Here is a 14,498-nt window from a genome sequence, read left to right as displayed (position 1 = left end):
ATTTAGAAGTAACAAAACAATTGAATTCGAAAGAAACACGACACAAAGGAACTCCAACAACAATTTTTGAAAATATAAATCATTTTTTAGAATTTTTAGATACCAAAATGAGCAAAATCTACCAAAGGAGTCTGGAGATATAAAGTTTCAAACAAACCGTAGATCACTGCTTTTCACTCAAAATGCAAACAGGCATTGGTAACTACAGTGGTAAGATATTACTTGGAAAACATTTGAAACGTTTTACAAAATTGTGTTTAGGCACTTCAGTCTGATTTGGGTGACAACTCCAGCAATTTCGCTACATTTTTATTACTGGAAGGTTAGTTGTATTTTGGTAAAATAAATAAACATAGGCATAGGGAGATAACGGATTGCTAAAGGTTACAAAACATCCTGAAAAGGGGAAATTAGGTTTAGATCCCAGCTCTGTGTTACAGTAAAAAACGTTAGGGACTGGTTAGAGTACAGCCAGTGCTTAATTTGAGCTGGTGGATTCCGGTGCTCCGCACTGGCACTTAATTTTCGACAGCATCACTAATGATAGTCTGCCACATGGTGGTGCTGCCTGTCTTATATAGGGATGAGCACAAAGTACACTAAGATGACTAATAGCTGCCTCCCAATCCATTCTTATAGCTTTAGGGGGCCTGGAGTAGTCTGAATTGTATGCTTGTAAGAGTGTAATGGTTAGTAGTTGTGTTGGTACTGTTTTTGACAGCACTTGCTGGAGCAATGGGTGGTTCAAGTGCAGTACCCTCCTGACAAGAGCCCAGGCACTTATTCCTTTGCAAAATAAGCACTGAGGACAGCGGAAGGGGTACTCTGTTGTACCAGCAATGGACTACCCTTTCCACTGTTCTGAAGGTCCGCCAGTCTCATTTAGAGTCAGGTGGTCCTTCAGTATGTCAGCAGTGGAGACTACTCCATGTCTGCCTCCAACATTCCTCTGACAGCCTGAGGTTTTGCCATTTGTTCCCTCACGGTTTTTAGAGAGGGTGAACAAACGGCAAGTTTTTACTTTCGCGAATCTGCCGTCCAAAATGTGGCTGTAAGTGAAAGAAAAAAGATTTCTGTGATCAACACGACATTGGAGAAAACGCTCATAGCAATGGGGGGCTGGGCGGGTGGCTGTACATCCTTTTTTTGTTTTCAAAAAGAAAATCCTGATTTGGGATTTTCTTTTCGAAAATAAAAAGAAATAAATAAATATGTTGTACGACTGTCATGTTGATGGAGCTGTACAGGACACTTTAGTGCATTGACAGGAACCCCTAAGACAGCGGTACACACGTACGAGATGTCTCCTGTGGCAGTGGGCATCTCTACATTTGGAGTGCTGTTACTCTGTCAGGGCGATGAAGTAAAATACTCGATCTCCCTAACAGAGTAACTGCATTTTAAATCCGGCCCTTAATCACTAGACCAGAAAGGTTGATGTTGAGGGGACAGATGTACAGATCATTTTTACAGTTGCTAACACACCGATTCAGAGGTTGTGACTGCAAATATGCCTGTTCTAATGCACATTGATATTGCAAATGCATTCAGGTTTTCAATTTAGAATGGATACGTTGTAGGCATCCCCTTCAAATTGTGAATTGGTATGAGATATATAAAGGTTTGGAAACCGTAATCCAGTCGCAAATTAAAACATTGTAAAGTTAGTTCATTTATGAGTTGCGGTGGTAACTCATTTGCCACCCCTAGGCACCTCTTCTCCTTTGTAAACGTAAAGCATGTTTGTGGATAGTAGGCAGTGATCCAGGGGACCAATGCCAACTCTCAAACTATTTTAAATAACGAAATGTTGAAAAAAAAGAACTTCAGTACAGTTTCCTTTAAGAAAATTAAACTGCATATGAAAAATAAAACGTCTTTATTTAAAGTTAATCACAGACCTAGTGGTCTGCCGACCAGAGAATGCTTTCAGCCCTGATATTGTGACCATTGGTGTGGGTCACAATTTGCTAATGCTCTCGTAAATAATAATGAGATATGTCAGATTGTGACCCACTCCAATTCTTGATTTTGTATACTGGCCTATTAGTACATATGTCGGTTCACATAATCTGAATTGATGTGAAAAAAGTTGGAGTGCATTTTGCAACCTCTTTTGCAAATCAACTCATAGAAATTCTGGCTCTAAATGAGCCCCCTGCGATGTGATGGTTCGTAAAATAAATATAGCTAATTATCCCACTTTTTTGGTCTGACATAAAAACAGATTTAACTTTGTCATCCTCATGTACTCAAAAAATATGAATAAAAATACGGAATTATATACCTGCACAAGAAGCCTTTGTGCCAGAATATGTTTCCATTGGTTTCTTCACCTGTCATTCATATTTTGCTTCAATATCACATCATACCGAGTGGTCCAGAGGGCCATTTGCAATGTGAGTGAAGCTATTTTTTTACCTCCTCACTTGCGCCCGTTCCCCTAAAAAAGTGCATTGATGTGCAAAGACTAGTGGGCTATTACTTTGCTAGTGCTTTCTTTGTTCCATTCTCTATCAGTTGAGCATATGTCCACCGCATTTGGGCAGTGGCATATATTAAGGTTTTTTTTCTTTTAATTTTTGGTGGCAAATTGCACCAGCCTGAAAAGGCCAGACCTATTAGTAAACTGTCTCAGTTTGTTTGTGCGATGACCAGGACTCCATAGCATTTTTAAAAAAAAATCTTTTTATTACAAAGATAACAAAGCAGTGGTCATCACATATCGCAGTGCAGTTGTTACAGAAGTCACATTCGAGGGACGCAGCACACACAGGTCTATCTTACGTATTATGAGTCAAAAGGCTTATTGTACAACAAATCACATCGTTATCAGTTCATCAATAGGGATTATTCTGGGGGGTTCACATATATTACCACGGTATTCATTCCAATTGGACCATATCGCCACCCACTTCCGAGGGCAGCTTTGGGCAACATAGACCGTTTTCTCTTGGACCATACACCAGTCCATGAGCTGAGCATTGGGGGTGCTGTTACCCCCCATAGTCTTGCTATGTTCCTCTTCGCAATAGCCAATCCCAACGTTACCCATATCCTACCCTTTGACGGTAAATCCGTGGGTTCCCAGATGTTCAAAAGGCATCGCTTGACCTCCATGCCCAGCTCTACGTCCCACACCTCCCGCATACAGGCAAGTACTCGTCTCCAGGGCTCCATAGCATTTTTAATTACAATATGCTGTTTGCAACAAGACAAACATGCGGTGTCATTCTGTGGTCTTGCGGCTTTCTTTGTTCCCTCTTTTCTCAAATAGTTTTTGGTCTTTATCTTCCTGTCCCTTCGCATCCCCCTCTGATACACACCCTTCTTTTCTTGATACCCTTTTCCTCTTTTCCTTTTTACCCTTACTTCAACCCTTCCTTTACGTCTCACCCCTCTTTCATACCTTAGGTTATCTTTTATACTCTCTCTCTACCATTGATGTTCTTTGCCTTCCTTCCATTATTTGTCATCTTTGCTACTTTTATTCCTTCCTTTATGCATTCGTCCCACCTTCCTAATTCTTCACATCCAACATTCTACTTTTATTCCCTGTGCCCCTTCCAATTCTTTGTACATCAGTCTCTTCTATTCTTTCCTTCCTCTCATTTAATCTTTCGCCTTTGTTATTCCTCAATTTGTTCCTTTTTTCTTCGTTTCTTCTCCTTTTACTTTACCCCTCCCTTATTCCTTCCTTTCTGACTTATATTTTTTACCAGCTCATTTCCTCTTTTTCCTTCCTTTATTAATTTTTCTTCATTCAATTCTTTCCTTCCGTAATTACTTTTGTTTTTCGTATTTGCTATCCCTTTATTGTCCCATCTATTTTTGCTTCCTCTCATTTCATTTTTCTTCTCCTTTATTTTCTGCCTTTCTTCCATACTTACCTTGCTTAATCTCATTTCGCCCTGCACCTTCTTTTTTATTCCTTACTTACTTCTATTAATTATTTGTTTCTTCCTTTTTGCCTTCCTTTGTTCAGCAGGTGAAGTTCAGTCTTTCTATGAGGATTTGAATGGCCGCCAGTACATGAATGAAGTTTTTAATTTCAATGTTGACAAACTCTTCGATTTGCTCTTCACGGACTCTCCATTCCAAAAATATTTTATGGAGCAACGCAGATTCTCTGGTGCGTATAGTTCCTAAATGAAGCATAGCGCTAAAAAGAATTGAATTGTTTAACAAATGTGTGAATGTTTGTTAGGATACCGCAGCATTATTGTAGCATTAGCTCTTGAGAATTTTTAGGAGATATATAATTTAATTGTCACTAAATAACAATCATTCACAGTGCCTTTGTGTCCTCATATATTTAACAAGCTCTGTTCACCATGCTATTATCACACGTAGTACCAAGCACTGTGAGCATTATAACATCACTGTACCAATTACAGTATGGTTACTGATTTGTGAACGCATGCAGTGTTTCATGTTGTGGGCTTATGGTGACATCAACATACAGACAATCAAATGGTACTGTCATTGTGGCATCAGGACATTGATTATCATGTGGTGGGGTAATGGTAATTTAATACTGATTAGCTGAAGCCTTTGTGACATCACATAGAATAAAATGTGAGGAAGCCTTCGTATCATCACCCTAGTATTTTTGGTGGGGTAGCATTAAGGTCGAGAGGTGGAATGCTTGAATAAATCTCAGCTACCTGTAATTCCTTGATGTGAATCTCAGTCCATCACTTTAAATTAACCTTTGTCCTGCTCCAATAGGAGCAGTCCAGCTTGGACTGTCAGGCTAGGTTGCCTCTGAACAGTTACGTGTGGGTCCTGTGCTCACAGTGCCATAGGGCAAAAGCTTCTGCCTACAAATAATGCCCAGATCGGCCAAAACTGGTCTGGTGTTGCTTGTGTTTCAGTTCACAGGGGACCATGCCTAGCAGTCTGGGCTGGACTATTCATTTTGGAGCAGAACTTAGGCTGATTTGTATATGGCTGGTACCTGCTGAGGTCGAATGGTGGGCATAAAAAGATTAACAATATTGTGGTCCGAATAATTGCCAGTGGAATTGATTAATTGAAACATTGCACCCTTCAAATGTCTTTTCCTCAATGCACCAGTTGAAGTATGATGGATATGACCAGACGTAGGTCCATAAGACTCAAGCTGCCCCTCCTAGCGTGTCCCAAATAGGCCTTAACCACTAAGGTTGATTGCTTTCCCTTACAGAATGAATCTGGTCTGACAGTTTGATAAGGCTGCTCCTTTTGGGGTTTGGCCTAATCTGATTTACATATGGCTGGTTGCTGTCTCAAATGACACAGGGGGCAAAATAATTCAAACATTCTATCCCTCACTTTTTTATTTGCCTCAAGACATAATTCCCTAACCTGCAAGTATAGAAAATTGGCTCTTTATATAGGATACCAGAAAGAGGTATACTGTGCAAAGAGTCCAGGTATTCCCTCATGAGTGAACAGCTAGCTATCCCAAAGTGCTCTTTCTGGGGGTAGCGTAGAACAGCCGTAGGCTTATCAGAGATGAGTGTTAGACATCTGCAATGCACACAAAGTCAATGGTACACACGAATCAATAAGGAAATTCACATCAATTTATAAAAAAATAACACACACACATATATTACCTACTGGCGGTCGCCAATAGGTATATATAGTTAGGATTTTTTCTCTATGGGATTTTTGAAAATTCTATGTCTAATAACTTTGGCGTTTGTGGACGGAATTGGCTGAAATTTTCTGGAAAATGGAACATTTTGTTTCTGAGCAGCCCCTGAAAATTTGGGGGGGGTTCGTCAAGGGGGGGCCGAGAAAAAAGGGGGGTCCCAAAACGCGTTTTTCCCATGTTAATTTCCATAGGGCGGTTGGCCTCACTTTTAGCCCGAACGGCTGAATGGATTTGCACGAAACTTGGCAAAATTGTAGGGACTGGTAGCCCGATGTGCCTTTGCTAGGTCTCAATATATGTGCTCCAGTGGATTTTGAGAAATTAACGTTCAAAAAAAGATATATATCTGTAACAGCGCTCCGGGCAGCGCTCCGCTTCGCGTACTTTTCGCGTTACGGAGCTTTGCGAAGCGAAGCTGATTGGTTCTCCGGCGTCTGTAAACATTCCAAACAGTCCGTAGCGGCCGCCATCTTGTCTCTCGGTAGGATCGAGAGACAAGAGGAGGCCAAAGCGAAGGGGCAAATGACCATAAGGGGGCATAGCAGATCCTCCCTGACCCCCTAGGTTTGATGTGGAGGTTTTAAAAGGGCCCCGCGGGGCAAAAAAAAAAAAAATCTTTTTTTTTGGGTGGGGTGCGCCCTGTTCGCGTAACGGGAAGCGGACTGGGGAGCGTACTACAAGGAAACAAGAATGATTGACTTTTAACTTATTGTATGTTTATAGACTTTTTTTTTTCTTTTTTTTCTGCTGAGTGACGTCTCGGCCTATGTCCACGGGATGCAGTCCCTACCATCTCGGCGTTTAAGCCCAGGGGGACCGGTAGTGTGGGAGAGATAACGTCTGTTAACGTTCGATTCAAAGGAAATCAGGAAGTGTTGATAAACATTGTCTGCGCCATCTTGCCTTTTTTCAAATGCCACACTTTTGTCGTGCACGGCAGCCATTTTAGATGCCTTGACCAGACCCACTCTCTGCACGCTGTCGATCCTTAGCATGGCTCCCCACCCTCGCAAGCATCTCCCCCAGGCACTGGTCACCCCCGCTCTCTGTCTTATGCATGGGCAATAAACCTCCCCCCATCTGCGCTGCTCTTCCCTGAGAATCACACCCTGTGCCCGCCCGACACCTCCCTTTCGCCCTATTCACTACCGCACCCTCTGACACTCCTCTTCCTCTGTGTCCGATTGTCCAGGCCGGTCCCAGGCTATCAGGTAGCCCTGCAGATGTAGTTTATGGCCCCAGCTGTAAAGAATCACCCCTCTTCAAAGGAGTTACAGTAGATCAAGGCCCCCACCCGATGAGATCCGTCACACCACACGCGTTCCTACTATCTGAAAACCATCCTGTATTGTGATTGGGGAGGGGACCGAGCCTGAAGCGGAAGATTCCAGGGATGCCTCTTTGTACATCAAAGTTTTTACAATTGTGTCACATTAAAAATATATAGCACTCCAACAAAGTAGTAGGATTATAAAACTTTAATAACTTATAAATATATACAACGCAACAAAAACAGTAAAAACATTTAAACATTTTTAGGAAAAAAGAAGCAACAATGGTCAGTAGCTGTGTTTTGTGCGAATAGTTCCAAGGCAGCACAACGTGCTGAGTTCTGGATGGCACCCAGGTGATGTTGCCTGGGTGCCGCACTGGTTTTGGGTATCCTACAATGCTGCTCCGAATAACGGCGTGGGGCGTCCCGGGGGGTGGCTCGTCAGTAGCGGTCTGTTGTGCGAATAGTCCCAAGGCAGCAGAACGCGCTGAGATGTGGATGGCACCCAGGTGATGTCAAGTAAGTTGCCGCACTGGTTTTGGTATCCTACAATGCTGCTCCGATTCCGCCCGCTTTTGGTACACTGTGCCAAAATCCGCCATTCAGCTGAGTTGCGCCCACTCTTGCGGTGCAGCGATAGGCGGCTGCCACAGGACTCTCAAAATGGCGGCAGGCTCTTTCCTTTTTGGGCACGGCGTGGGGTGCGCGGGGGGGGTGAGGCGGCGTCCATTATTGCTCGCGGAATGACCACGACGGAGCCACGAGATGGTGGTGCTTTCATGCTGACGCCAGCTTCAGTCTGAAACATCCAGAAACAAGGTGGGGCTTTCATCGTTTGGGAAAAAAAAAAGTTTTCATCCAATGAAAAGTGTTATTTTTAGGTCATATGATCAAGCCTTCCATCATTAGGAAACCAAAAGTAAAATGAACCAATGAAAAGTTTTATAAACAAGTCACATGACCTGTTATGCGGCATAGGGTATAAAAAGCGTAGAAAATCCATTGGCACGTGAGGCGGCGTCAGTAGCGGACCGATGTGCGAATAGGCCAAAGGCAGCACAACGCGCCAAGATCCGGATGGCACCGAGGTGGTGTCCACCAAGTTGCCGCACTGGTGTGGCCATCCTACAATGCTGCGCCGAAAGTCGGCGTGGGGTGCCCCGTTGGCCTGTGAGGCGGCGTCAGTAGCGGACCGATGTGCGAATAGGCCGAAGGCAGCAGAACGCGCCAAGATCCGGATGGCACCGAGGTGGTGTCCAGCAAGTTGCCGCACTGGTGTGGCCATCCTACAATGCTGCGCCGAAAGTCGGCGTGGGGCGCCCTGTTGGCCTGTGAGTTCGCGTCAGTAGCGGACCGATGTGCGAATAGGCCGAAGGCAGCAGAACGCGCCAAGATCCGGATGGCACCGAGGTGGTGTCCAGCAAGTTGCCGCACTGGTGTGGCCATCCTACAATGCTGCGCCGAAAGTCGGCGTGGGGCGCCCCGTTGGCCTGTGAGGTGGCGTCAGTAGCGGACCGATGTGCGAATAGGGCCAAAGGCAGCGCAACGCGCCAAGATTCGGATGGCACCGAGGTGGGGTCCAGCAAGTTGCCGCACTGGTGTGGCCATCCTACAATGCTGCGCCGAAAGTCGGCGTGGGGCGCCCCGTTGGCCTGTGAGGTGGCGTCAGTCGCGGACCGATGTGCGAATAGGGCCAAAGGCAGCGCAACGCGCCAAGATCCGGATGGCACCGGGGTGGGGTCCAGCAAGTTGCCGCACTGGTGTGGCCATCCTACAATGCTGCGCCGAAAGTCGGCGTGGGGCGCTCCGTTGGCCTGTGAGTTCGCGTCAGTCAGTGGGGGTTGTTTGAGGATCTGACTGCATTGGAAAGCAATGTGATGCTGTGCGTCGCCCCCAAGATGAAGGTTCCTCGGCTGCAGTGGGGCGCCCCTTGGTGTTTCACTCGCTATGCAGCTGAGTTGCGTGCGCACTTGCGGCGAATAGGCCGAAGGCAGCACAACAATATTTTCGGAATGGAAGACACCACAAGGCGCTGAGATTCGGTTGGCACCGAGGTGGTGTCTAGCAAGTTGCCGCACTGGTGTGGCCATCCTACAATGCTGCTCCGAATAACGGCGTGGGGTGCCCGAAGGGGGGGGGAGGCGGCGTGAACGGGCCTCCCCAGGTGGAGGCTCGTCTGCTGTAGTGGGGCGCCCCTTTACCGTTTAAGTTGCCATTCAGCTGAGTTTCGGCCGCTCTTGATGCTACAGCGACAGGCGGCTGCAACAGGACTCTCAAAATGGCGGCCTGTTCTTTGGATTTGGGCCTGGTCCACTAAAATGGCCCTGGGACACCTTAGAACTCGGACGCGCAAATTTTTTTTCCTTTCCTCTACATGCAAAAAAGGTAAATGCCCGGTACGTTACCTGCCTCATCTGCCACGATGTACTCTCCAGAGGAACCGAAAAAAAATATAGTTATGGTAACTATACCATGCATCGTCATATGGAGAGGTGGCACCGATTAATTATAGTGCTGCACAAAAGAGAGATTTGGAGGAGAACCCCCGACCTGCCAGTACATTCACCAAAGAAGTGGCACTGACAGCATCAGAGGCAAGGGAAACGGTCCCAAATATTTAGAAGAACTTTGGAAAGATTAAAATGACATGTTTAGATTGTGGCAAATTAATTTCATGTGGACAGATGAGTGTTACTCTAATAAATACTTACAACAAGGGGTGGTGAGGGACAGAGTCTCTGAATTAAGCAGAATACTCTCACCCAGTCAAGAGATCAGGGCTAGATCCAACACCGTTTTTTAGCTCATTGCACCATCCCAGTTTCAGAACCTGGCTGTATGCAAATTAGTCTGTCCCTGGCCCAGTGCATCATGGGAACAGGGCAGACCAGACTACAAAAGCCAATTCTTACACTGGGAAGGAAACAAGCTTCCGGGGACCGGTTTCTGGCATTACAGCCGTCTTCGGCCCGGCTTGCTTGAATCCTGATGGTGCAATGAGCAAGGGACTCATGTCTGAGTATACCCTTCCACGCTAAGGGTGGACAAAAATATTTACAACAAGGGGTGGTGAGGGACAGAGTCTCTGAATTAAGCAGAATACTCTCACCCAGTCAAGAGATCAGGGCTAGATCCAACACCGTTTTTTAGCTCATTGCACCATCCCAGTTTCAGAACCTGGCTGTATGCAAATTAGTCTGTCCCTGGCCCAGTGCATCATGGGAACAGGGCAGACCAGACTACAAAAGCCAATTCTTACACTGGGAAGGAAACAAGCTTCCGGGGACCGGTTTCTGGCATTACAGCCGTCTTCGGCCCGGCTTGCTTGAATCCTGATGGTGCAATGAGCAAGGGACTCATGTCTGAGTATACCCTTCCACGCTAAGGGTGGACAAAAATATTTACAACAAGGGGTGGTGAGGGACAGAGTCTCTGAATTAAGCAGAATACTCTCACCCAGTCAAGAGATCAGGGCTAGATCCAACACCGTTTTTTAGCTCATTGCACCATCCCAGTTTCAGAACCTGGCTGTATGCAAATTAGTCTGTCCCTGGCCCAGTGCATCATGGGAACAGGGCAGACCAGACTACAAAAGCCAATTCTTACACTGGGAAGGAAACAAGCTTCCGGGGACCGGTTTCTGGCATTACAGCCGTCTTCGGCCCGGCTTGCTTGAATCCTGATGGTGCAATGAGCAAGGGACTCATGTCTGAGTATACCCTTCCACGCTAGAATTGGCTTTTGTAGTCTGGTCTGCCCTGTTCCCATGATGCACTGGGCCAGGGACAGACTAATTTGCATACAGTGTTGGATTTAGCCCTGATCTATTGACTGGGTGAGAGTATTCTGCTTAATTCAGAGACTCTGTCCATCACCACCCCTTGTTGTAAATATTTTTGTCCACCCTAAGCGTGGAAGGGTATACTCAGATGTGAGTCCCTTGCTCATTGCACCATCAGGATTCAAGCAAGCCGGGCCGAAGACGGCTGAAATGCCAGAAACCGGTCCCCAGAAGCTTGTTTCCTTCCCAGTGTAAGAATTGGCTTTTGTAGTCTGGTCTGCCCTGTTCCCATGATGCACTGGGCCAGGGACAGACTAATTTGCATACAGCTAGGTTCTGAAACTGGGATGGTGCAATGAGCTAAAAAACGGTGTTGGATTTAGCCCTGATCTCTTGACTGGGTGAGAGTATTCTGCTTAATTCAGAGACTCTGTCCATCACCACCCCTTGTTGTAAATATTTTTGTCCACCCTAAGCGTGGAAGGGTATACTCAGATGTGAGTCCCTTGCTCATTGCACCATCAGGATTCAAGCAAGCCGGGCCGAAGACGGCTGAAATGCCAGAAACCGGTCCCCGGAAGCTTGTTTCCTTCCCAGTGTAAGAATTGGCTTTTGTAGTCTGGTCTGCCCTGTTCCCATGATGCACTGGGCCAGGGACAGACTAATTTGCATACAGCCAGGTTCTGAAACTGGGATGGTGCAATGAGCTAAAAAACGGTGTTGGATTTAGCCCTGATCTCTTGACTGGGTGAGAGTATTCTGCTTAATTCAGAGACTCTGTCCATCACCACCCCTTGTTGTAAATATTTTTGTCCACCCTAAGCGTGGAAGGGTATACTCAGATGTGAGTCCCTTGCTCATTGCACCATCAGGATTCAAGCAAGCCGGGCCGAAGACGGCTGAAATGCCAGAAACCGGTCCCCGGAAGCTTGTTTCCTTCCCAGTGTAAGAATTGGCTTTTGTAGTCTGGTCTGCCCTGTTCCCATGATGCACTGGGCCAGGGACAGACTAATTTGCATACAGCCAGGTTCTGAAACTGGGATGGTGCAATGAGCTAAAAAACGGTGTTGGATTTAGCCCTGATCTCTTGACTGGGTGAGAGTATTCTGCTTAATTCAGAGACTCTGTCCATCACCACCCCTTGTTGTAAATATTTTTGTCCACCCTAAGCGTGGAAGGGTATACTCAGATGTGAGTCCCTTGCTCATTGCACCATCAGGATTTAAGCAAGCCGGGCCGAAGACGGCTGAAATGCCAGAAACCGGTCCCCGGAAGCCTGTTTCCTTCCCAGTGTAAGAATTGGCTTTTGTAGTCTGGTCTGCCCTGTTCCCATGATGCACTGGGCCAGGGACAGACTAATTTGCATACAGCCAGGTTCTGAAACTGGGATGGTGCAATGAGCTAAAAAACGGTGTTGGATTTAGCCCTGATCTCTTGACTGGGTGAGAGTATTCTGCTTAATTCAGAGACTCTGTCCATCACCACCCCTTGTTGTAAATACTCTAATAAATACAGCATATGAACATCATCATAGTCGATGGTTGGTGGAGACATTTTGACTATATCCTGGACCTGCCCGTCCTCGCCCAAAATGGCGCCGGAATAAATGGGACTCGTAACTCCTTGTTGTGTACTGGTTGCAGAACCTTGATATCACGAGATACGTATGCAGTTTTGAAGCACATGGCGGGCGGGGACGAGAATTGATTGAATATTTCGACATCCCTATTGATATTAAGTTCTGATGTGTTATTGATTACTGTACTATTGAAAGTTCGAATTAACGTCACCCATGGTACTTGCCCGCAAATGTATATCTAGATAATTTTATTGTAACTGGCCCTGTCGTATTTTAATTATAAAATGTACGTCCACCGATTCCGCAACTGTTAGACACCTTAGTTCTTGCAACCTAATGGCCCGCCCGTTACGTTCCTCTACAGTGTAAATGTCTACTCATCATATACGATTACAGTGCTCCGTGGCCGGCCCACGTGGTTATAGGCCCGTATTTGTATACTGACATTTTCACAATAAAGGTTTTTAAAAGAAAACATGGTAGTAGTATTTACATTGGTAAAGTTTTTAATAATAGTCACTGTTTTAGAATCAGTAAAAGGCAAGTGAAATAAAGCAGTCCAATTACATGAAGGGTAAAAGGTATAATACGCAGGAACGCAGTATAGATAAATGGTCAAGGGCTGTTGTGTTTTCTACTCCTGCAACATAAAGTGATCGATAAGAATCTGATATTCAGGCGTATCGGCGACTAAGACAGCAGGCCGAGCCTCTTTTGCTCAACGGCTCCGTTATGGGACGAAGAAACGCCCTTTTTCTCGAAAAAGGAATATATTTTACTTGCAGGACAGTTGTAAATTTTCCGGGAAAGTACATTAGCCTGGAACATTATAACATATGTTTAAGAAAAAATAATGTTCGAAAGTAATAAAAAGCATAATTTTTAGGTCATATGACCAAGCCTTTCATCATTAGAATAAGAAAAGTAAAATGAACCAGTGAAAAGTTTTATTAACAAGTCACATGACCTGTTATGCTTACGTTACGCGCTGCGCGCCGCGCCCCGGATCGCTTCCGGGAAGCTGCACTTCACGCACCGGAGCACTTCCGGATGCGCTAACGCGGCGCGTCATATGATGCATTACGCGACAACGCAGGTCCAGAATATAGTCAAAATGTCTCCACCAACCAGCGGTTGGAACACAACCCCTTTCAGCAGGCTAAATAGTTCTGTTAAATGACAACAGAAGGGACAGGCAACAAGAACCATCAGTCAAAGAGGGGAGGGCAAGTTCTTCTCTACCGGGTCACGTTGGGGCGCTACCGGAACTGATCGAATTGGTAGTCTACAGTGTTTCTGGATGTTTCAGACTGAAGCTGGCGTCAGCATGAGAGCACCACCATCTCGTAGCTCCGTCGTGGCCATTCCACGAGCAATCATGGCAGCCGCTCCCCACCAGAAGCCTGCGGGAGTCGGGGGCCCCCAAGACTTTTGTAGAATCTTCAAGGCTGAGGGGACGCTTTCGAGAATGGAGCCCAAGCTCTAGCAGACAAGCGTCCGAGTTCCAAGGTGTCGCAGGGCCATTTTAGTGGACCACGCCCAAATCTGAAGAGCCGGCCGCCATTTTGAGAGTCCTGTGGCAGCCGCCTATCGCTGCACCGCAAGAGCGGGAGCAACTCAAGTACATGGTGAGCGAGACGCTGTAGTCGAAAGAGCGGGCGGTAAACAGCTGAATAGCGGAAGAGGCACAGTGTAGCAAAAGCGGGCGGAATGGCAACTGAAACGGTAAAGGGGCGCCCCACTACAGCGTGTCTTTAGGTGAAACGGATTGTGGGACAAGGTCAAGAATGGAAGAGTCACCAAAAGGCAAAAAATTCCGCTTGACCCCGGGAGCCGGCCACCTATGTCGGGGGCGATCTCAGGCCACACCAGGGCAACACGACTTGGGGAGGGGGCCGGAGCCAAGCGCCCCCTCCGAGTCCGCGCCATCACACCGTCCCTCGGGGGCCTCCGTCAAGCGGTTCAGGGTGGCACCGCATCACATTGTTTTCAAATGCAGTCACGTCCTCAAACAGCCCCCACTTACATTGAGAATAGTGAAGCTGTAGCAAGTGCAAATAGGCTTCAGACAGTGTTACAAGCACTCCTCAAAACTTTGAACTATCAGAGTGCATGAGTTTCATGCTCGATCGATTGAGCTAGCCAGATCGGGCAACAAAAAGTATAAAATAGTTATGTAAATAGTTATTTAATTAAATGTTTTACCCTGTTACTTTGCTGG

The 14,498-nt window shown here is 46.2% G+C and overlaps 1 protein-coding gene across 3 annotated transcripts in view; it reads left to right on the top strand.

Moving 5' to 3' along the window:
• The window catches only part of GRAMD1B (GRAM domain containing 1B), a 798,329-nt gene that overhangs the window by 610,323 nt on the left and 173,508 nt on the right, over nucleotides 1-14,498 (top strand). For 2 of the 3 annotated variants that reach the window (XM_078681825.1, XM_078681826.1), the window contains one exon: nucleotides 3,986-4,132. In XM_078681825.1, the coding sequence (XP_078537951.1) occupies nucleotides 3,986-4,132 (147 nt within the window). The remainder of the gene's footprint in view (nucleotides 1-3,985; nucleotides 4,133-14,498) is intronic. The other variant, XM_078681827.1, reaches the window with a different exon arrangement.

This window comes from Lissotriton helveticus, chromosome 3_1 (assembly GCF_964261635.1).
Source record: "Lissotriton helveticus chromosome 3_1, aLisHel1.1, whole genome shotgun sequence".
In the NCBI taxonomy this organism is placed as follows: domain Eukaryota; kingdom Metazoa; phylum Chordata; class Amphibia; order Caudata; family Salamandridae; genus Lissotriton; species Lissotriton helveticus.
This window is presented reverse-complemented; position numbering and strand designations above follow the sequence as displayed.